The sequence below is a fragment of the Oncorhynchus tshawytscha genome, linkage group LG13 (assembly GCF_018296145.1).
Source record: "Oncorhynchus tshawytscha isolate Ot180627B linkage group LG13, Otsh_v2.0, whole genome shotgun sequence".
Lineage (NCBI taxonomy): Eukaryota > Metazoa > Chordata > Actinopteri > Salmoniformes > Salmonidae > Oncorhynchus > Oncorhynchus tshawytscha.
This window is the reverse complement of record NC_056441.1, coordinates 88,076,049-88,100,256: the sequence shown is the minus strand read 5'-3', so window position 1 is coordinate 88,100,256 and position 24,208 is coordinate 88,076,049. Positions and strand designations below refer to the sequence as shown.

At 43.6% G+C, this 24,208-nt stretch overlaps 1 protein-coding gene across 4 annotated transcripts in view; it reads right to left on the bottom strand.

The window, feature by feature from the left end:
• Window positions 1-24,208, bottom strand: part of LOC112247935 (glutamate receptor ionotropic, kainate 1) — a 135,737-nt gene that overhangs the window by 45,661 nt on the left and 65,868 nt on the right. For all 4 annotated transcript variants that reach the window (XM_042296496.1, XM_042296494.1, XM_042296493.1 and 1 more), the window contains exons 2-4: window positions 19,521-19,688; window positions 14,554-14,648; window positions 4,805-4,967 (exon numbers count right to left, since the gene is read on the bottom strand). In XM_042296496.1, coding sequence (XP_042152430.1) covers window positions 4,805-4,967; window positions 14,554-14,648; window positions 19,521-19,688 — 426 coding nt within the window. The remainder of the gene's footprint in view (window positions 1-4,804; window positions 4,968-14,553; window positions 14,649-19,520; window positions 19,689-24,208) is intronic.

The window sequence follows — 24,208 nt, the reverse complement described above, 5'->3', positions numbered from 1 at the left end:
GGATGGTAGAGGGATTGTTTTGAGTAGGATGGTAGAGGGATTGTTTAGAGTAGGATGGTAGAGGGATTGTTTTGAGTAGGATGGTAGAGGGATTTCTTTGAGTAGGTCGGTAGAGGGATTGTTTTGAGTAGGATGGTAGAGGGATTTCTTTGAGTAGGTCGGTAGAGGGATTGTTTTGAGTAGGATGGTAGAGGGATTTCTTTGAGTAGGATGGTAGAGGGATTTCTTTGAGTAGGTCGGTAGAGGGATTGTTTTGAGTAGGATGGTAGAGGGATTTCTTTGAGTAGGATGGTAGAGGGATTTCTTTGAGTAAGTCGGTAGAGGGATTGTTTTGAGTAGGATGGTAGAGGGATTTCTTTGAGTAGGTCGGTAGAGGGATTGTTTTGAGTAGGATGGTAGAGGGATTTCTTTGAGTAGGATGGTAGAGGGATTTCTTTGAGTAGGTCGGTAGAGGGATTGTTTTGAGTAGGATGGTAGAGGGATTTCTTTTGGTAGAGGGATTTCTTTGAGTAGGTCGGTAGAGGGATTGTTTTGAGTAGGATGGTAGAGGGATTTCTTTGAGTAGGTCGGTAGAGGGATTGTTTTGAGTAGGATGGTAGAGGGATTTCTTTGAGTAGGTCGGTAGAGGGATTGTTTTGAGTAGGATGGTAGAGGGATTTCTTTGAGTAGGATGGTAGAGGGATTTCTTTGAGTAGGTCGGTAGAGGGATTGTTTTGAGTAGGATGGTAGAGGGATTGCTTTGAGTAGGATGGTAGAGGGATTGTTTAGAGTAGGATGGTAGAGGGATTGTTTTGAGTAGGATGGTAGAGGGATTGTTTTGAGTAGGATGGTAGAGGCATTCTTTAGTGTAGGTCGATAGAGGGATTGTTTAGAGTAGGATGGTAGAGGGATTTCTTTGAGTAGGATGGTAGAGGGATTTCTTTGAGTGGGATGGTAGAGGGATTGTTTAGAGTAGGATGGTAGAGGGATTGTTTTGAGTAGGATGGTAGAGGGATTTCTTTGAGTAGGTCGGTAGAGGGATTGTTTAGAGTAGGATGGTAGAGGGATTGTTTAGAGTAGGATGATAGAGGGATTTCTTTGAGTAGGATGGTAGAGGGATTGTTTAGAGTAGGATGGTAGAGGGATTTCTTTGAGTAGGTCGGTAGAGGGATTGTTTAGAGTAGGATGGTAGAGGGATTTCTTTGAGTAGGATGGTAGAGGGATTGTTTAGAGTAGGATGGTAGAGGGATTGTTTAGAGTAGGATGGTAGAGGGATTGTTTTGAGTAGGATGGTAGAGGGATTGTTTAGAGTAGGATGGTAGAGGGATTGTTTTGAGTAGGATGGTAGAGGGATTTCTTTGAGTAGGATGGTAGAGGGATTTCTTTGAGTAGGATGGTAGAGGGATTTATTTGAGTAGGATGGTAGAGGGATTGTTTTGAGTAGGATGGTAGAGGGATTTCTTTGAGTAGGATGGTAGAGGGATTTCTTTGAGTAGGATGGTAGAGGGATTTCTTTGAGTAGGATGGTAGAGGGCAGTTTAATCAAGGTGAGATTGATTAAAAGTGCCTTCAGAAAGTATGTATACCCCTTTTTGTTGTGTCACAGCCTGAATTCAAAACGGATAAAATATTTAAAAAATTCACTCATCTAAACACAATATCATATAACGACAAAGTGAAAATAGGTTTTTAGAAATGTTTGCACATTTATTTAAAATAAAATACAGGAATATTTCATTTGCGTAAGTATTTACACTCCTGAGTCAATACATGTTAGTTAGAATAACCTCTGGCAGCGATTACAGATTACAGTCTTTCTGGGTACCTCTCTAAGAGCTTTGCACACAAGGACTGTACAATAAATGTTGCATATTATTATATTTAAAATTCTTCAAGCTCTGTCAAGTTGGTTGTTGATCATTGCTAGACTGCCATTTTCAAGTCTTGCCATATATTTTCAGGCCAATTTAAGTAAAAAATGCAACTAGGCCACTCAGGAACATTCAATGTCGTCTTGGTAAACAACTCCAGTGTATATTTGGCTTTATGTTCTAGGTTATTGTCCTGCTGAAAGGGAATTTGTCTCCCAGTGCCTGTTGGAAAGCCTGTGCTTAGCTCTATCTGTCACGCTCTGACCTTAGATCTCTGTTTTCTTTATATTTTGGTTAGGTCAAGGTGTGACGAGGGTGGGTATGCTAGTTTTTGTATTGTCTAGGGTTTTTTGTATGTCTAGGGGTTTTGTAGGTCTAGGTATTTGTATGTCTATGGTGGCCTGATATGTTTCCCAAACAGAGGCAGCTGTTTATTGTTGTCTCTGATTGGGGATCATATTTAGGTAGCCATTTTCCCTTTTGTGTTCGTGGGTTCTTGTTCTATGTTTAGCTACCTGTCTGCACTATTCGTATAGCTTCACGTTTCGTTCGTTGTTCTTTATTGTTTTTGTTTAAGTGAGTTTCTCTTTATTAAAAGTATGTGGAAATCTATGCACGCTGCGCCTTAGTCTCCTTCGTATAACGCTGTCACAACCACTAAACTCTGCAACTGTTTTACAGTCACCATTGGCCTCATGGTGAAATCCCTGAGCAGTTTCCTTCCTCTCCGGCAACCGAGTTAGGAAGGACGCCTGTATCTTTGTAGTGACTGGGTGTATTGATACACCATCCATAGTGTAATGAATAACTTACCATGCTCAAAGGGATATTCAATGTCTGCTTTTTAAAAATCCATCTACCAATAGGTTTGAGAGGCAATGGAAAACCTCTTTGTTCACTGCTTGACTGAGGGACCTTACATATAATTGTATGTGTGGGGTACAGCGATGAGCTAGGTCATAAAAAAAAAAAGTTAAACACTTACTGCACATAGAGTCCATGCAGCTTATTATGTGACTTGTTAATTAAGCAACTTTTTTACCCCAGAACGTATTTAGGCTTGGCCAAACAAAGGGGATGAATACTGATTGACTCAAGACATTTCAGCTTTTCATTTCTAATTCATTTGTAAACATTTCAAAAAACATAAATCCACTTTGACATTATGGGGAATTGCGTGTAGGTCAGTGACACAACATCGACATCTCAATTTATTCCATTTTAAATTCAGGCTGTAACACAACAAAATGTATAAAAAGTCAAGGGGTGTGAATACTTTCTGAAGGCTCTGTATTTGTGTGTCTTGCCACATTGCAAGACAGAACAGCACAAACAGTTCTGGGACCAGGCTAATAAACAGTTCTGGGAACAGGCTAATAAACAGATCTGTGACCAGGCTAATAAACAGTTCTGGGACCAGGCTAATAAACAGATCTGGGACCAGGCTAATAAACAGATCTGTGACCAGGCTAATAAATAGTTCTGGGACCAGGCTAATAAACAGATCTGGGACCAGGCTACTAAACAGATCTGGGACCAGTATAATAAACAGATCTGGGACCAGGCTAAGAAACAGTTCTGGGACCAGGCTAATAAACAAACACTCCAAGGGACATTTTCAACTATATAGAGGAATTTCAACTATTAGCCCTTCATAACACCATGCAGCATCACATCTAACACAAAGCAAAGAAGAGTCCTAGGCTGCATCCCAAACAGCACCCTATTTCCTATGTACTGCACTACTTTTGACCAAAGCCCTATGGGCCCTGCTACCACTACTTCTCATTCTTGGCTGATGCAAGCAAGCAATCGTTCAATATTATTAGAGCCATTGCTGCTGATGCCATTTACAAATATAATAGCCACACATCTACAAAACTATGTGATTACTAAGACCTATAATTGCTTTGTACAAGCAACGTTTGCTCTTCTCAATGTAGCATTGCTTGAGGAACCTGCCAAGAGTATCGTCTGTCACCCTTAGCTTTTTGCTGTCCCCTTAGCCTACATCTAGGGCCCAGATGTTCCTGGTCCTTCCAGCGACATCCATCACATCCTGTCTCACTGTTCAGGTCAGATCATTGACCACATGTGTCCTCTTAAACCACAGTAATTGTCTGTTAAGATCAAACTGAAGTGAAGGGGGAATTCAGCTACTACTGAATGAAGCATGTTTCTCAACTTCAACTTTCACTGTCGTTGCTGAATTTCCTCTTCACTTCAGTTTGCTCCTCAATTGTTGCACCTTGGTCGGAGAATGAGGTAGTGGCAGGGCTCCCCTCCCTTTGTTTGTTTAGATCACTCACCAGTTGCATCCTCGTAAACCAAATACTTATTTTCCACCATAATTTGCAAATAAATTCATAAAAAATCCTACAATGTGATTTTCTGGATTTCTTTTCTTAATTTTGTCTGTCATAGTTGAAGTGTACCTATGATGAACATTACAGGCCTCTCTCATATTTTTTAGTGGGAGAACTTGCACAATTGGTGGCTGACTAAACACTTTTTTTGCCCCAGTGTATGTGATTACTAAGACCTATAGCATTGCTTTGTACTAGGAAATTTTGCTCTTCTCAATGTAGCATTGCTTGAGGAACCTGCCAAGGCTATCGTCTGTCACCCTTAGCTTTTTGCTGTCCCCTTAGCCTACATCTAGGGCCCAGATGTTCCTGGTCCTTCCAGCGACATCCATCACATCCTGTCTCACTGTTCAGGTCAGATCATTGACCACATGTGTCCTCTTAAACCACAGTAATTGTCTGTTAAGATCAAACTGAAGTGAAGGGGGAATTCAGCTACTACTGAATGAAGCATGTTTCTCAACTTCAACTTTCACTGTCGTTGCTGAATTTCCTCTTCGCTTCAGTTTGCTCCTCAATTGTTGCACCTTGGTCGGAGAATGAGGTAGTGGCAGGGCTCCCCTCCCTTTGTTTGTTTAGATCACTCACCAGTTGCATCCTCGTAAACTACGGTGACTGTCTTCCACTTGTAGTACTGTACGATGTCCAGTATGGCTCTGCTGATGGAGGCATACTCTGGGTAAAGGTTGATGTAGAAGCTGTCCTTGTTGTCCACAGAGGGGTGTTTCCACCGGGTCTGGATATGAGGTACCTTAGGAGGGACATAAATACAATGTTTATTTTTCATCAATGTGATGATATGTTAAGTGATGTTATGTTAAGTGATCATTTGTTATGTGAGGAACACAAATGCAATGTTTTTCTTTATTTTACTCGAGAATCACATTAGAAATAAGCCTAAAGCGTTCATGTGTTCTCCTCTTGGAATTCTTTGTATTTTTAAATGGTTTTAAACAGGTACAAATTGTTTTTACCCCCCAAAAATCAATCAGTCAATCAATCAACCAATCAATTTTAAACAATATGATGTTATGTCATGGTGTGTTATGTTATGTGATATGTTATGTCATGGTGTGTTATGTTATGTTATGTTGTGTGATATGTAATGGGATGGTGTGTTATGTTATGTTGTGTGATATGTAATGGGATGGTGTGTTATGTTATGTTGTGTGATATGTAATGTGATGGTGTGTTATGTTGTGTTGTGTGATATGTAATGTGATGGTGTGTTATGTTATGTTGTGTGATATGTTATGTCATGGTGTGTTATGTTGTGTTGTGTGATATGTTATGTGACGGTATGTTAAGTTACGGTGGTTCCTTCTTTAAAAGTTGCGTCATACAGCAGCACACTTTGCAGGCTGCTGCAGCATTCTGTGGCACGTTATATTTTTGTCAGCCATTTCTTCTGTTAAGTTGCTAGTTGCTAGTTTGACCACCAGAGGGCATTTTTGACAAGCATTTGATAGTCTTCCGTATTGGCATTAACAGAGAATTTAAAACCTTTTTTGTAATGACATAGTATATTGGGATTGATTTTAAGAAATTTGGCTTCATTAATTTGATTAATATTATGGTGTTTCTATTCAGAGAAAAAATGAAAAAAGAAACCCTCAGGGTTTCCGTTAGGATGGAATGGAAAATATGGCGCTGTACAACGGGAGGATGGAGTAGGCTGTCCTTGAAAATAAGAATTTGTTCTTAACTGACTTGCCTAGTTAAATAAAGGTTACACTAAGAGTATATCATTTCTGCACTCTAATATTCTAATTCTTGTTTAACCAATACTCAAATGGTGATTAAGTGAAAATAAAAATCTTATTGATTTATCAAGACCAGTCCCCATGCTTACCTCAGAGCAGCATGAAACAATGCTAAAATAGTTATGGGCTTTTGGTTCTAACTTCAATATGCTCTTTAACTTCTTGGATATAGGGGGCCCTCTTTTAATTTATGGATTAAAAAACGTGCCCGTTTTAAGCGCAATATTTTGTCACAAAAAGATGCTCAACTATGCATATAATTGGCAGCTTTGGAAAGAAAACACTCTAACGTTTCCAAAACTGCAAAGATATTATCTGTGAGTGGCACAGAACTCATGCTACAGGCGAAACCAAGATGAAACTTCAACCAGGAAATGGGCAGAATTTTTGAGGCTCTGTTTTCCATTGTCTCCTTATATGGCTGTGAATGCGCCGGGAATGAGCCTGCCCTTTCTATCGTTTCTCCAAGGTGTCTGCAGCATTGTGACGTATTTGTAGGCATATCATTGGAAGATTGGCCATAAGAGACTACATTTACCAGGGGTCCGCCCAGTGTCCTTTGTCTAAATCGGTGCGTAATCTACAAGCTGCACGCAGTCATCCAGTTATTGAGAGGAGAGAGGAGGCTTTCAATGAACGATATATCATGAAGAGATATGTGAAAAACACCTTGAGGATTGATTCTAAACAACGTTTACCATGTTTCAGTCGATATTATGGAGTTAATTTGGAAAAAAGTTCGGCGTTTTCATGACTGATTTTTAGGTTTTTTTTGGTAGCCAAATGTGACGCACCAAACGGAGCGATTTCTCCTAAACAAATAATCTTTCAGGAAAAACTGAGCATTTGCTATCTAACTGAGAGTCTCCTCATTGAAAACATCTGAAGTTCTTCAAAGGTAAATGATTTTATTTGAATGATTTTCTGTTTTTTGTGAAAATGTTGCCTGCTGATGCTAATGCTAAATGCTACGCTAGCTAATAATACTGTTACACAAATGCTTGTTTTGCTATGGTTGAGAAGCATATTTTGAAAATCTGAGATGACAGTGTTGTTAACAAAAGGCTAAGCTTGAGAGCTAGCATATTCATTTCATTTCATTTGCGATTTTCATGAATAGTTAATGTTGCGTTATGGTAATGAGCTTGAGGCTGTATTCACGATCCCGGATCCGGGATGGCTCGACGCAAGAAGTTAAATAAATAAGACCTACACCATTTTTAACAGCACATTACTCAACACCAGTGAGACTCATTTCGCCTATGGTAGGCCTACAGTATATAGCGAAAAAAATACAAATTCAATGACGTGACTCTCCACCAATAATTACATTAAGAGGATTGGTGGACTCTATATTAATATCTAAGGGGCATTTTTCTTACATTTAGAGGATTAGAGGTGTAACGGCTCTCGTCGAAAGGAGTGGAACAAAAAGCGCAGCGTGGAAAGTGTTCATGATTTTTATCATGAACACTCAAACAAAATAACCAAAGGGAAAACAAAAGCGCACAGTTCTGTCAGGTACAGACACTAAACAGAAAACAAGATCCCACAAAACCCAAAAGGAAAATGACAACTTGTGATCCCCAATCAGAGACAACAATACACTCTGATTGGGAACCACACATGGCCAAAAACAAAGATATAGAAAACAGACTTTCCCACCCGAGTCACACCCTGACCTAACCAAAAAGATAATTAAAAGGATCTCCCCCCCAAAGGTGCGGACTCCGGCCGCAAACCTGAACCTATAGGGGAGGGTCTGGGTGGGCATCTACTCTCGGTGGGGGCTCCGGTGTGGGACGCAGACCCCGCTCCGCTTGAGGCTCCCCCCACTTCGGTGGCGCCTCTGGTGCAGGGATCTTCGCCGGGACCTCCGGACCGGGGACAGTCGCTGGAGGCTCCAGACCAGGGACTGTCGCTGGAGGCTCCGGACCGCGGATCATCACTGGAGGCTTCGGGCCATGGATCATCACTGGAGGCTTCGGGCCATGGATCATCACTGGAGGTGTCGGGCCATGGATCATCACTGGAGGATTCGGGCCATGGATCATCACTGGAGGCTTCGTACGTGGAGCCGGAACAGGTCTCACCAGACTAAGGAGACGTACTGGAAGCCTGGTACGTGGAGCTGCCACAACGCGTCCTGACTGGATACCCACTTTAGCTCGGTGAGTGTGGAGAGCTGGCACAGGATGCACTGGGCTATGAAGACGCACTGGAGGCATAGTGCGTAGAGCCTGCGCAGGATATACTGGGCCGTGGAGGCGCACTGGAGGTCTGAAGCGTAGAGCTGGCACAACGCGTCCTGGCTGAATACCCACTGTAGCACGGCAAGTGCGGGGAGCTGGAACAGGCTGCGCTGGGTTGTGCTGGCGAACTGGGGATACCGTGCGTAGAGCTGGCGCAGGATATCCTGGGCCGAAGAGACGCACCGGAGACCAGGAGTGCTGAGCCGGCACAATCCGTCTTGGCTGAATGCCCACTCTAGCACGGCAACTGCGGGGAGCTGGAACAGTGCGCACAGGGCTGTGAATGCGCACTGGAGACACTGTGCGCTACACTGCATAAGACGGTGCCTGACTGGTCACACAGGGAGTTGGCTCAAACCCTGACTCCGCCAAATCACCCAAAAATGTTTTTGGGGTGTGATCTTCCCCCTGGACCAAAAATGTTTTATCATGAACACTCAAACAAAATAACCAAAGTGAAAACGAAAGCACACAGTTCTGTCAGGTACAGACACTAAACAGAAAACAAGATCCCACAAAACCCAAAAGGAAAATGACAACTTGTGATCCCCAATCAGAGACAATGATAGACAGCTGCCTCTGATTGGGAACCACACACACACACACACACACACACACTCACACACACACACAGCCAAAAACAAAGAAATAGAAAACAGACTTTCCCACCCGAGTCACACCCTGACCTAACCAAAAGAGAATAAAAAGGATCTCTAAGGTCAGGGCGTGACAAGAGGAATCTATATTAATATCTAAAGGGCATTTTCTGTTAGGATCTGTGAGAATATCTGGGAATATTTAAGGGGCTTTTATATCATTCTAAATTAATTAATAATAATAATCACTTTGTTTAAAAAGTAATGATATTTTGCGTGTGAGTACCTGTGCTGTATTGGTGCGTGTGAGTACCTGTGCTGTATTGGTGCGTGTGAGTACCTGTGCTGTATTGGTGTGTGTGTGTACCTGTGCTGTATTGGTGCGTGTGAGTACCTGTGCTGTATTGGTGCGTGTGAGTACCTGTGCTGTATTGGTGCGTGTGAGTACCTGTGCTGTATTGGTGCGTGTGAGTACCTGTGCTGTATTGGTGCGTGTGTGTACCTGTGCTGTATTGGTGCGTGTGAGTACCTGTGCTGTATTGGTGCGTGTGAGTACCTGTGCTGTATTGGTGCGTGTGAGTACCTGTGCTGTATTGGTGCGTGTGAGTACCTGTGCTGTATTGGTGCGTGTGAGTACCTGTGCTGTATTGGTGCGTGTGAGTACCTGTGCTGTATTGGTGCGTGTGAGTACCTGTGCTGTATTGGTGCGTGTGAGTACCTGTGCTGTATTGGTGCGTGTGAGTACCTGTGCTGTATTGGTGCGTGTGAGTACCTGTGCTGTATTGGTGCGTGTGAGTACCTGTGCTGTATTGGTGCGTGTGAGTACCTGTGCTGTATTGGTGCGTGTGAGTACCTGTGCTGTATTGGTGCGTGTGAGTACCTGTGCTGTATTGGTGCGTGTGAGTACCTGTGCTGTATTGGTGCATGTGAGTACCTGTGCTGTATTGGTGCGTGTGAGTTTACACGGCACGCCTTAATTTTGGTGAAATATAAACAAACTATTACGCATTCCTGCGCCTGCTGCCCTAATCATTTATGCCAATGTAACCTATATTGAGTTGAAGTCTGAAGTTTACATACACTTAGGTTGGAGTCATTAAAACTCATTTTTCAACCACTCCACAAATTTCTTGTTAACAAACTATAGTTTTGGCAAGTCAGTTATGACATCTACTTTGTGCATGACACAAGTCATTTTTCCAACAATTGTTTACAGACAGATTATTTCACTGTATCACAATTCCAGTGGGTCAGAAGTTTACGTACACTAAGTTGACTGTGCCTTTAAACAGCTTGGAAAATTCCAGAAAATGATGTTATGGCTTTAGAGGCTTCTGATAGGCTAATTGACATCATTTGAGTCAATTGGAGGTGTACCTGTGGATGTATTTCAAGGCCTACCTTCAAACTCAGTGCCTCTTTGCTTGACATCATGGGAAAATCAAAAGAAATAAGCCAAGACCTCAGAAAAATAATTGTAGACCCCCACAAGTCTGGTTCATTCTTGGGAGCAATTTCCAAATGCCTGAAGGTACCACGTTTATCTGTACAAACAATGTTATGCAATTATAAACACCATGGGACCACGCAGCCATCATACCGCTCAGGAAGGAGACGCCTTCTGTCTCCTAGAGATGAACGTACATTTGTGCGAAAAGTGCAAATCAATCCCAGATCAACAGCAAAGGACCCTGTGAAAATGCTGGAGGAAACAGGTACAAAAGTATCTATATCCACAGTAAAACGAGTCCTATATCGACATAACCTGAAAGGCCGTTCAGCAAGGAAGAAGCCACTGCTCCAAAACCGCAATAAAACAGCCAGACTACGGTTTGCAACTGCACATGGGAACAAAGATCATACTTTTTGGAGAAATGTCCTCTGGTCTGATGAATCAAAAATAGAACTGTTTGGCCATATTGACCATCATTATGTTTGGAGGAAAAAGGGAGAGGCTTGCAAAACGAAGAACACCATCCCAACCATGAAGCACGGGGGAGGCAGAATCATGTTGTGGGGGTGCTTTGCTGCAGGAGGGACTGGTGCACTTCACAAAATAGATGGCATCATGAGAAAGGAAAATTATGTGGATATACTGAAGAAACATCTCAAGGCATCAGTTAAAGCTTGGTTGCAAATGGGTCTTCCAAATGGACAATGACCCCAAGCATACCTCCAAAGTTGTGGCAAAATGGCTTAAGGACAACAAAGTCAAGCTATTGGAGTGGCCATCACAAAGCCCTGACCTCAATCCCAAAGAAAATTTGTGGGCAGAACTGAAAAAGCATGTTTGAGCAAGGAGGCCAACAAACCTGACTCAGTTACACCAGCTCTGTCAGGAGGAATGGGCCAAAATTCACCTAACTTGTTGTGGGAAGCTTGTGGAAGGCTACCCAAAACATTTTACCCAGGTTAAACAAATTAAAGATAATGCTACAAAATACTAATTGAGTGTATCCTGACCCCTCCTGTCTCAGCCTCCAGTATTTATGCTGCAGTAGTTTATGTGTCGGGGGGCTAGGGTCAGTTTGTTATATCTGGAGTACTTCTCCTGTCTTATCCGGTGTCCTGTGTGAATTTAAGTATGCTCTCTCTAATTCTCTCTTTCTTTCTTTCTCTCTCTCGGAGGACCTGAGCCCTAGGACCATGCCTCAGGACTACCTGGCATGATGACTCCTTGCTGTCCCCAGTCCACCTGGCCGTGCTGCTGCTCCAGTTTCAACTGTTCTGCCTGTGATTATTATTATTTTACCCTGCTGGTCATTTATGAACATTTGAACATCTTGGCCATGGTCTGTTATAATCTGCACCCGGCACAGCCAGAAGAGGACTGGCCACCCCACATAGCCTGGTTCCTCTCTAGGTTTCTTCCCAGGTTTTGGCCTTTCTAGGGAGTTTTTCCTAGCCACCGTGCTTCTACACCTGCATTGCTTGCTGTTTGGGGTTTTAGGCTGGGTTTCTGTACAGCACTTTGAGATATCAGGTGATGTACGAAGGGCTATATAAATACATTTGATTTGATTTGTATGTAAACTCCTGATGCACTGGGAATGTGATGAAAGCTTAAATAAATCATTCTCTCTACTATTATTCTGACATTGCACATTCTTAAAGAAAAGTGGTGATCCTAACTGACCTAAGACAAGGGATTTTTACCAGGATTAAATGTCAGGAATTGTGAAAAAATGAGTTTAAATTTATTTGGCTAAGGTGGTGATAAGAGAATTATGTTCTCCAGGTACATCACCCAATTTAATTATATTACTCTCAGTCTGCAAACCAGAATGTGTAAGATCCTGGTCGAATGAAACCGACAGAGGCCCAGCTGAATGGTCAAAAAGGTTTATTCACGGAACGTTCTGAAGTCAAGAATACAAAACAATTCATTTTATACTGACTTCTCACGCCCACACATTCACACAGCCATACACACACACACAAACAGACGCACATACACACATACCCACACACGCACACAAACAGAAGCACACACATGTCCTGCTACGCACACACTGTCTGTCTCACTTCCCAGCCGACAGAGATAGTGACTTTGTCCTTGAGACTCCCTGTTCGCTCCCAAATCTCTAGTCAGGTCTGCACCAAGCTCAGACAGTCTGTGTTTAAAATACCATAAAGACATATTGTTTTACCCTAATTCTGACTAGGACTACACATTTATTGATTATGATTTTATACATTCTAATCAATTCCATATAATTATGTTTCAGGGCGGAATATTCTAATCATTCAATTAACAGACAATTCTCACCTATCAGGTGTATGTACACTTCTGACTTCAACAGTATATATATATTTTTTGTTTTCAGAACATTAATCGTGTGTAGGTAGATGTGGATAGATAGTTACAAATTATTGGTTGCAAGTTGGGGAAGGGGGTTAACACCTAGCTCGGCTATTCTTTAGTAAAGGTTATTGTTCAGCTAACAGCCCATCCTGCTATGCTTGTTCAGCTTAATAGCCCATCCTGCTATGCTTGTTCAGCTAATAGCCCATCCTGCTATGCTTGTTCAGCTAATAGCCCATCCTGCTATGTTTGTTCAGCTAATAGCCCATCCTGCTATGCTTGTTCAGCTAATAGCCCATCCTGCTATGCTTGTTCAGCTAATAGCCCATCCTGCTATGCTTGTTCAGCTAATAGCCCATCCTGCTATGCTTGTTCAGCTAATAGCCCATCCTGCTATGCTTGTACAGCTAACAGCCCATCCCGCTACGCTTGTTCAGCTAATAGCCCATCCTGCTATGCTTGTACAGCTAATAGCCCATCCTGCTATGCTTGTTCAGCTAATAGCCCATCCTGCTATGCTTGTTCAGCTAATAGCCCATCCTGCTATGCTTGTTCAGCTAATAGCCCATCCTGCTATGCTTGTTCAGCTAATAGCCCATCCTGCTATGCTTGTTCAGCTAATAGCCCATCCTGTTATGCTTGTACAGCTAATAGCCCATCCCGCTATGCTTGTTCAGCTAATAGCCCATCCTGCTATGCTTGTACAGCTAACAGCCCATCCCGCTACGCTTGTTCAGCTAATAGCCCATCCTGCTATGCTTGTACAGCTAATAGCCCATCCCGCTATGCTTGTACAGCTAATAGCCCATCCTGCTATGCTTGTTCAGCTAATAGCCCATCCTGTTATGCTTGTACAGCTAACAGCCCATCCTGCTATGCTTGTTCAGCTAATAGCCCATCCTGCTATGCTTGTTCAGCTAATAGCCCATCCTGCTATGCTTGTACAGCTAATAGCCCATCCTGCTATGCTTGTACAGCTAATAGCCCATCCTGCTATGTTTGTGAAAAACTATGAATAAGACTTTCCCCCCTTTCCACGTATTAAAGATTCCAATTGATAAAGTGTTTTTAGCCACAATCGGCCCCAACCCCAATTAATCAATTTGGGCACTGTCGATAGCGTGCTGGACTTTGGGCTAGAATGTTGAGGGTTCGAAGCCTGCTCCCTGCTTGTTTCATGACATTATTATGCCTGCCTCAGAGCAAATAGCCTGGATTGTTACTCCCATCTCCTTTCTGCTCTCTTACATGCGTCATTCTCCACCTGAGTGGCTCGCTTGTGGGTGTGCTGGCAGGATGTACTAATTTGTATTCTGTATATATGAATTACAAATCAGCCTTGACTTAAATCAAGTTTCTAGTCTATTGCATTGTTACAATGTGTAATCATTGATGTCCCAGGAGCCGGAGTGGTAAACACTGTTGAAGTGTATAATTGTAATACATACATGCAGACATAGCATCATTCAAATAATGGAGTTTGATACACCTGGTATTGGATATGACTGAATTTTTTTTTTGCTAAATTGCAATTTTCGTAAATTAACTTTATGACAAAAAAATATGCACAATAGTTTGTCTCTACATTAACTAACATATTCCCCTCAATTGTAATGTTTTTGCATGACTCATTGTGACGTTATAATTACTTAAATTAGCTTCCTCTGTAATGATTTGTCAGCCATTTTGCTGAAGAAAGTCACCAGGGACGGGTGGCTCGCTTCCAAATTCATCATTGGAAACACTCGATATGATTGGTGATATAAAAATCTTGGGACCCAAATGCATAATGAGTGCTCTAACTCCCCCTGGTGGTGGTCTGGAGTAATGAAGATGTGACGCTGGGTACCTCTAAGTCCCGCTGTGTGGGAAACTCGTGTCACCTTTAAAGGAGGAACCACTGTATGTGATAGTGTCTCACCTCCAGAGCATTGCAGATGGACTGGACAGCACTGACGGAGGAGCTGTGAGAGGGACCAAACACCGCCCCGACACCCAGAGCCAACTGGTCACAGGCTGGGAAAGGGACAGTAGAGCGGGATTGTTATTTTTCTGCATCCCAAATGGTTCCTTATTACCTTCAGAAAGTATTCACACCCCTTGACTTTTCCCACATTTTATTGTTTTACAGCCTGAATTTAAAATGGATAACATTTAGATTTTCATTCACTGGCAAACACCCAATGCCCTATGATGGCAAAGTGGAATTATGTTTTTCAATGTTTTTTTTTACATTAATAAAAGCAACAAAAAAAAAAGTTTAAATGTCTTGTTATTATCAACCCCTAAATAAGATCAGGAGTAGAAATTTGCTTAAACAAGTCACATAATAAGTTGCATGGCTTCAGTCTGTGTGCAATAATAGTGTTTGACATTATTTTTTTAATGACTACCTCATCTCTGTACCCCCCCACATACAATTATCTGTAAGGTCTCTCAGTCGAGCAGTGAATTTCAAACACAGATTCAACCACAAAGACCAGGGAGGTTTTCCAATGCCCTGCAAAGAAGGGCACCGATTGGTAGATTGGTTCAAATTTACATTTAAAAACATTGAATATCCCTTTGAACCCGGTGAAGTTATTAATTATACTTTGGATGGTGTATCAATACATCCAGTCACATCAAAGATACAGGCGTCCTTCCGAACTCAGTTGCCGGAGAGGAAGGAAACCTCTCAGGGATTTCACCATGAGGTCAATGGTGACTTTAAAACAGTTGCAGAGTTTACTGGCTTTGACGGGAGAAAACTGAGGATGGACCAACAACATTGTAGTCACTCAACAATACAAACCTGACAGAGTGAAAAAAGGAAGCCTGTACAGAATAAAAATATTCCAAAACATGCATCCTGTTTGCAACAAGGCACAAAAGTACAACTGCAAAGAATGTGGCAAAGCAATTACCTTTTGTCCTGAATTCGAAGTGCTATGTTTGGGGCAAATCCAACACAACACACTACTGAGCACCACCCTTCATATTTACAAGCATAGTGGTGGCTGCATCATGTTATGGGAATGCTTGTAATCACTAAGGACTGGGGGGGGTTTCAGGATAAAAAGAAACGAAGCTAAGGAAGCTAAGGACAGGCAAAATCCTACAGGAAAACCTGGTTCAGTCTGCTTTCCACCAGACACTGAGAGATGAATTCCCCTTTCAGCAGGACAATAACCTAAAACACAAGGCCAAATATTCACTGGAGTTGCTTACCAAGAAGACAGTGAATGTTCCTGAATGGCCGAATGACAGTTTTGATTTCAAACTTGGAAATCTATGGTAAGACCTGACAATGGTGTTCTAGCAATGAACAGGTGCTGACTTTCTGCACCCTCGACAACTACTGTGATTATTATTATTTGACCCTGCTGGTCATCTATGAACATTTGAACATCTTGGCCATGTTCTGTTATAATCTCCACCTGGCACAGCCAGAAGAGGACTGGCCACCCCTCATAGCCTGGTTCCTCTCTAGGATTCTTCCTAGGTTTTGGCCTTTCTAGGGAGTTTTTCCTAGCGACTGTTCTTCTACACCTGCATTGCTTGCTGGTTGGGGTTTTAGACTGGGTTTCTGTACAGCACTTTGAGACATCTGCTGATGTAAGAAGGGCTATAAAAATACATTTGATTGATTGATTGATCAACAACCAATTTGACACAGCTTGAAGAATAATGTGCAAATATTGCACAATCCAGGTGTGGAAATCTTTTAGAGACTAACCCAGAAAGACACACAGCTGTAATCGCTGCCCAAGTTGATTCTATCATGTATTGAGTCAGGGGGCTGAAAACGTATCAAATCAAGATACAGTTGAAGTCGGACGTTTACATACACCTTAGCCAAATACATTTATACTCAGTTTTTCATAATTCCTGACATTTAAAGTAAAAATTCCCTGTCAGGATCAGCACTTTATTTTGAGAATGTGAAATGTCAGAATAATAGTAGAGAGAATTATTTATTTCAGCTTTCATTTCTTTCTTCACATTCCCAGGGGATCAGAAGTTTACATACAATCAATTAGTATTTGGTAGCATTAAATTGTTTAACTTGGGTCAATTGTTTTGGGTAGCCTTCCACAAGCTTCCCACAATAAGTTGGGTCAGGTTTGTAGGCCTCCTTGCTCGCACACGCTTTTTCAGATCTGCCCACAAATTTTCTATGGGATTGAGGTCAGGGCTTTGTGATGGCCACTCCAATAGCTTGACTTTGTTGTCCTTAAGCCATTTTGCCACAACTTTGGAAGTATGCTTGGGCTCAATGTCCATTTGGAAGACCCATTTGCAACCAAGCTTTAACTTCCTCACTGATGTCTTGAGATGTTGCTTCAATATATCCACATAATTTTCCTTTCTCATGATGCCATCTATTTTGTGAAGTGCACCAGTCCCTCCTGCAGCTAAGCACCCCCACAACATGATGCTGCCACCCCCGTGCTTCACGGTTGGGATGGTGTACTTTGGCTTGTAAACCCCCCCTTTTTCCTCCAAACATAACGATGGTCATTATGGCCAAACAGTTCTATTTTTTGTTTCATCAGACCAGAGGACATTTCTCCAAAAAGTACAATCTTTGTCCCCATGTGAAGTTGCAAACCGTAGTCTGGCTTTTTTTAATGGCATTTTTGGAGCAGTGGCTTCTTCCTTGCTGAGCAGCCTTTCAGGTTATGTCGATATAGGATTTGTTTTACTGTGGATATAGATACTTTTGTACCTGTTTCCTCCAGTACCTTCACAAGGTCCTTTGCTATTGTTCTGGGATTGATTTGCACTTTTCGCACCAAAGTACGTTCATCTCAAGGAGACAGAACGTGTCTCCTTCCTGAGATGTATGACGGCTTCGTGGTCCCATGGTGTTTATACTTGCGTACTATTGTTAGTACAGATGAATGTGGTACCTTCTGGCATTTGGAAATTGCTCCCAAGGATGAACCAGACTTGTGGAGGTCTACAATATTGTGCGGCTTATGTCTTTTGATTTTCCCATGATGTCAAGCAGTGAGTTTGAAGATAGGCCTTGAAATACATCCACAGGTACACCTCCAATTGATTCAAGTGATGCCTATCAGAAGCTTCTAAAGCCATGACATAATTTTCTGGAATTGTCCAAGTTGTTTAAAGGCACAGTCAACTTAGTGTATGTAAACTTCAGACCCCCTTGAATTGTGATACAGTGAATTATAAGTGAAATAATCCGTCTGTAAACAATTGTTGGAAAAATTACTTGTGTCATGCACAAAGTAGATGTCCTAACCAACTTGCCAAAACTATAGTTAGTTAACAAGAAATGTGTGGAGTGGTTGAAAAACAAGTTTTAATGACTCCAACCTAAGTGTATGTAAACTAGTTATAATGACTCCAACCTAAGTGTATGTAAACTAGTTATAATGACTCCAACCTAAGTGTGTGTAAACTAGTTGTAATGACTCCAACCTAAGTGTGTGTAAACTAGTTTTAATGACTCCAACCTAAGTGTATGTAAACTAGTTGTAATGACTCCAACCTCAGTGTATGTAAACTAGTTGTAATGACTCCAACCTCAGTGTATGTAAACTAGTTGTAATGACTCCAACCTAAGTGTATGTAAACTAGTTGTAATGACTCCAACCTCAGTGTATGTAAACTAGTTGTAATGACTCCAACCTAAGTGTATGTAAACTAGTTGTAATGACTCCAACCTAAGTGTATGTAAACTAGTTGTAATGACTCCAACCTAAGTGTAGGTAAACTAGTTGTAATGACTCCAACTGTAGGTAAACTAGTTTTAATGACTCCAACCAAGTGTTAGTAAACTAGTTGTAATGACTCCAACCTAAGTGTATGTAAACTAGTTTTAATGACTCCAACCTAAGTGTGTGTAAACTAGTTGTAATGACTCCAACCTCAGTGTATGTAAACTAGTTTTAATGAAATCGTTGACAAAAAAATGACAATTAAGTGTATGTAAACTAGTTGTATGACACAACCTAAGTGTATGTAAATAGTTGTAATGACTCAACCTCAGTGTATGTAAACTAGTTTTAATGACTCCAACCTGTGTGTAAACTAGTGTAATGACTCCAACCTAAGTGTATGTAAACTAGTTGTAATGACTCCAACCTCAGTGTATGTAAACTAGTTTTAATGACTCCAACCTAAGTGTATGTAAACTAGTTGTAATGACTCCAACCTAAGTGTGTGTAAACTAGTTGTAATGACTCCAACCTAAGTGGATGTAAACTAGTTGTAATGACTCCAACCTAAGTGTGTGTAAACTAGTTGTAATGACTCCAACCTAAGTGTATGTAAACTAGTTGTAATGACTCCAACCTCAGTGTATGTAAACTTCTGACTTCAACTGTAGCTGCAGTACCTGTATTTATATTTCTTCAACTGTATATAACTGTTTTATTTTTCTTGACTTTTTACAAATGTTAGAATCTTTCTTCCACTTCCACGTTACAGAGTATTTTATGAATATCGTTGACAAAAAAATGACAATTAAATACATTTTTATCCCACTTTGTAACACAACAAAATGTGGAATAAGTCAAGGGTGTGAATACTTTCTGAAGTTACTGTATATAGTGCATTACTTCTGACCAGGGCCCTACGGGGATACAGACAGAGATTTGACCGGGGCCCTACGGGGATACAGACAGAGATTTGACCGGTGCCCTACGGGGATACAGACAGAGATTTGACCAGGGCCCTATGGGGATACAGACAGAGATTTGACCAGGGCCCTACGGGGATACAGACAGAGATTTGACCAGGGCCCTACGGGGATACAGACAGAGATTTGACCAGGGCCCTACGGGGATACAGACAGAGATTTGACCAGGGAAATGTGGTCCCACTCGGGATAAAACAACTGACAATGTAAAAATAACAAATAACAATCCTCCTTACCTCTTCTGGAGGCTTCGAAGCTGTCGAAGAGGTTTATTCTCTGGATGTCGTAGGTCAGTGTGGTGTTGGGCATTAAGGTCCGGTTCCTGTTGATGTTTGTCGCAGCGAATTTAAAGGCCAGCTCCTCCACACTAATGGGCTCATTCTCAAGGGTCTCAAAGATACCCCCTAGAGAAACAGCAGAGAAGAGTGGGACAGGGAGGGGGTGAAAAATATATATCATTATTACAGAAGAAGAAGAATGAGTAGTATGCATTATTTTGTATCATTATCTCTCTTTATGATTCCCTTATGCCTTTGTCCAACCTAAAGTGGTATAACGTGTCACACACTCCCAAGTCGTTTCATCACACAGTGTCACTGAATGACCTATGGAATAGTTCCAAGGGAGATAAATGAGCCAATTGGAAGCTGGGGATGATTAGAAGAACCGTGATGGTATGAGGGCCAGATTGGGAATTTTGGCAGGACACCGGGGTTAAAACCCCTACTCTTACGATAAGTGCCATGGGATCTTTAATGACCACAGAGAATTGGGCAATTGGAGGATTTATTTAGAACAAACAACAAACAAGTATTGTGACATTCCCAACTCTTCCTCCATTAATTAACATCCTTAATTCTCCAGCAGTCAGCTCAATACAAAACGAATGATCTACTCTTACCCAATACCCTGAACTATCCTACTCCTTCACTCCTAACCCAATATACCCTCTCCTAGAGAGAGAGAGAGAGAGAGAGAGAGAGAGAGAGAGAGAGAGAGAGAAAGAGAGAGAGAGAAAGAGAGAGAGAAAGAGAAAGAGTGAGAGAGAGAGAGAGAGAGAGGGAGAGGGAGAGAGAGAGAGAGAGAGAGAGAGAGGCATAGAACTAGAGAGAGAGAGAGAGAGAGAGTGAAGGATCAGTGGGTCTGCTCAGTGCTTAGCATGCCAAGACAGGGAGGGAGGGAGGGAGGGAGGGAGGGAGGGAGGGAGGGAGGGAGGGAGGGAGGGAGGGAGGGAGGGAGGGAGGGAGGGAGGGAGGGAGGGAGGGAGGGAGGGAGGGAGGGAGGGAGGGAGGGAGGGAGGGAGGGAGGGAGGGCATGAGAGGCTGGGTTCAAACACAACAACTGTTTCCTCTCTTTGGATTAGTTCCAAATGGCAATCTATTGCATTTATAGTGCACTACCAGGGCCCATAGTCCCTTTAAACACAATTACGTACGAGCTAGCAGTGTGTCCCAAAAGAGCTTTGGTCAAAAGTAGTGCACTATATAGGAAATAGGCTGCCATTTGGGACACATTTTTCTCTCTGTACAAAATCTCATTACAAAATCATGGGCATTAAAATGGAGTTGGTCCCCCCTTTGCTGCTATAAAAGCCTCCACTCTTCTGGGAAGGCTTTCTACTAGATGTTGGAACGTTGCTGCGTGGACTTGCTTCCATTCAGCCACAAGAGCATTAGTGAGGTCGGGCACTGATGTTGGGCGATTAGGCCTGGCTCGCAGTCGCCGTTCCAATTCACCCCAATGGGTTTGAGGTCAGGGTTCTGTTCAGGCCAGTCAAGTTCTTCCACTTTGATCTCGACAAACCATTTCTGTATGGACCTCGCTTTGTGCGCAGGGGGCATTGCCGTGCTGAAACAGGAAAGGGCCTTCCCCAAACAGTTGCCAAAGTTGGAAGCACAGAATCGTATAGAATGTAATTTTATGCTGTAGCGTTAAGATTTCCCTTCACTAGAACTAAGGGGACTAGCCTGAACCATAAAAAAAACAGCCCCAGACCATTATTCCTTCTCCACCAAACTTTGTAGTTGGCACTATGCATTGGGGCAGGTAGCGATCTCCTGGCATCTGCCAAACCCAGACTCGTCCGTTGGACAGCCAGATGGTGAACCGTAATTCATCACTCCAGAGAACGCGTTTCCACTGCTCCAGAGTCCAATGGCGGTGAGCTTTACGCCACTCCAGCCGACGCTCGGCATTGCGCTTGGTGATCTAAGGCTTGTGTGCGACTGCTCGGTCATGTAAACCCATTTCATGAAGCTCCCGACAAACAGTTATTGTGCTGACGTAGCTTCCAGAGGCAGTTTGGAACTCGGTAGCGAGTGTTGCAACTGAGGACAGACTCGTTGCACTTCAGCACTCGGCGGTCCAGTTCTGTGAGCTTGTGTGGCCTACCACTTCACGACTGAGCCGTTGTTGCTCCTAGACGTTTCCACTTCACAATAACAGAGCTTACAGTTGACCGGGGCAGCTCTAGCAGGACAGAAATTTGACGAAGTGACTTGTTGGAAAGGTGGTATCCTGTGACGGTGCCACGTTGAAAGTCACTGAGCTCTTCAGTAAGGCCATTCTACCGCCAATGTTTGTCTTTGGAGATTGCATGGCTGTGTGCTCAATTTTATTCACCTGTCAGCAACAGGTGTGGCTGAAATCGCTGAATCCACTCATTTGAAGGGGTGTCCACATACTTTTATAAATATAGTGTATCAACGACCAATCATTGCTGAATATGAGCTATAGCAGCACTGTATTGGGGACTTCCGTGTCACTATAGAAACATATTGTACAACTGAATGTAGATACATGTGCAACTGTGTTTAGTTTTGCCCTCTCACTTTGGAGACGGTGTCATGTGACCTTCTGACTGTGTATAAAATGAGAGAACTCATGCCAAAGAGTCCTGCTGCAGCTGGTACCATTGATAGATTTCTAAAGGAGAGGAGAGGAGAGGAGAGGAGAGGAGGAGAGGGGGAGGGGAGAGGGAGGAGGAGAGGAGGGGAGGAGAGGGAGAGGAGGAGGAGAGGAGAGGAGAGGAGAGGAGAGGAGAGGAGAGGAGAGGAGAGGAGAGGGAGGAGAGGAGAGGAGAGGAGAGGAGAGGAGAGGAGAGGAGAGGAGAGGAGAGATGGAAAGAGGGAAATAAAACCATAACAAATGGTAGTGAAAATGAGCTGAGACCAGAACCTGTCAGAATTTTATTTAAATTAAACACAATAATTTCTGGTCTGTATACTGCCAGGTTGGTGGGAATGGAGGGGGTGGAGGTGGGCAGGCGATGGGAAGAGGAGAAAGGGAAAGGCAGGGGGAGAGGTGGAAGGAATGGGGGCAGGAAGGGGGAAGCGAAGGGGGATGAGTGAAAGGGTTTAGGGGTTGATGTAGGTTATGTGGTGGGTGCTCAAGCAGAAAAAGCAACAACCACAGCCACTATCAGCCACAGCCACTATCAGCCACAGCCACAACCACTATCAGCCATAGCCACAACCACAGCCACTATCAGCCACAGCCACAACCACAGCCACTATCAGCCACAGCCACAACCACAGCCACTATCAGCCACAACCACAGCCACTATCAGCCACAGCCACAACCACTATCAGCCACAACCACAGCCACAGCCACAGCCACTATCAGCCACAACCACAGCCACAGCCACAGCCACTATCAGCCACAACCAGCCACAACCAGCCACAGCCACAACCAGCCACAGCCACTATCAGCCACAGCCACAACCACTATAAGCCACAGGCACTATCAGCCACAGCCACAACCAGCCACAACCACTATAAGCCACAACCAGCCACAACCACAACCAGCCACAACCAGCCACAGCCACAACCAGCCACAGCCACAACCAGCCACAGCCACAACCACTATCAGCCACAACCACAACCAGCCACAACCACAACCAGCCACAGCCACAACCAGCCACAACCAGCCACAGCCACAACCACTATCAGCCACAACCACAACCAGCCACAACCACAACCAGCCACAACCAGCCACAACCAGCCACAGCCACAACCAGCCACAGCCACAACCAGCCACAGCCACAACCACTATCAGCCACAACCACTATCAGCCACAACCACTATCAGCCACAGCCACTATTAGCCACAGCCACAACCAGCCACACCCACAACCAGCCACAGCCACAGCCACAGCCACAGCCACAACCAGCCACAACCAGCCACAACCAGCCACAACCAGCCACAGCCACAGCCACAACCAGCCACAACCAGCCACAGCCACAACCAGCCACAGCCACAACCACAACCAGCCACAGCCACAACCACTATAAGCCACAACCAGCCACAACCACAACCAGCCACAACCAGCCACAACCAGCCACAGCCACAACCAGCCACAACCAGCCACTATCAGCCACAGCCACAACCACAGCCACTATCAGCCACAGCCACAACCACAGCCACAGCCACAGCCACTATCAGCCACAACCAGCCACAACCAGCCACAGCCACAGCCACAACCAGCCACAGCCACTATCAGCCACAGCCACAACCACTATAAGCCACAGCCACAACCAGCCACAGCCACAACCAGCCACAACCACAACCAGCCACAACCAGCCACAGCCACAACCACTATCAGCCACAACCACTATCAGCCACAGCCACAGCCACAGCCACTATTAGCCACAGCCACAACCAGCCACAGCCACAACCACTATCAGCCACAACCACTATCAGCCACAGCCACAGCCACAGCCACTATTAGCCACAGCCACTATTAGCCACAGCCACAACCAGCCACAGCCACAAACAGCCACAGCCACAACCACTATCAGCCACAGCCACAGCCACAGCCACTATTAGCCACAGCCAGAACCAGCCACACCCACAGCCAGCCCACCCACAGCCACTATCAGCCCAGCCACAGCCACAACCAGCCACAGCCACAGCCAGCCAAAGCA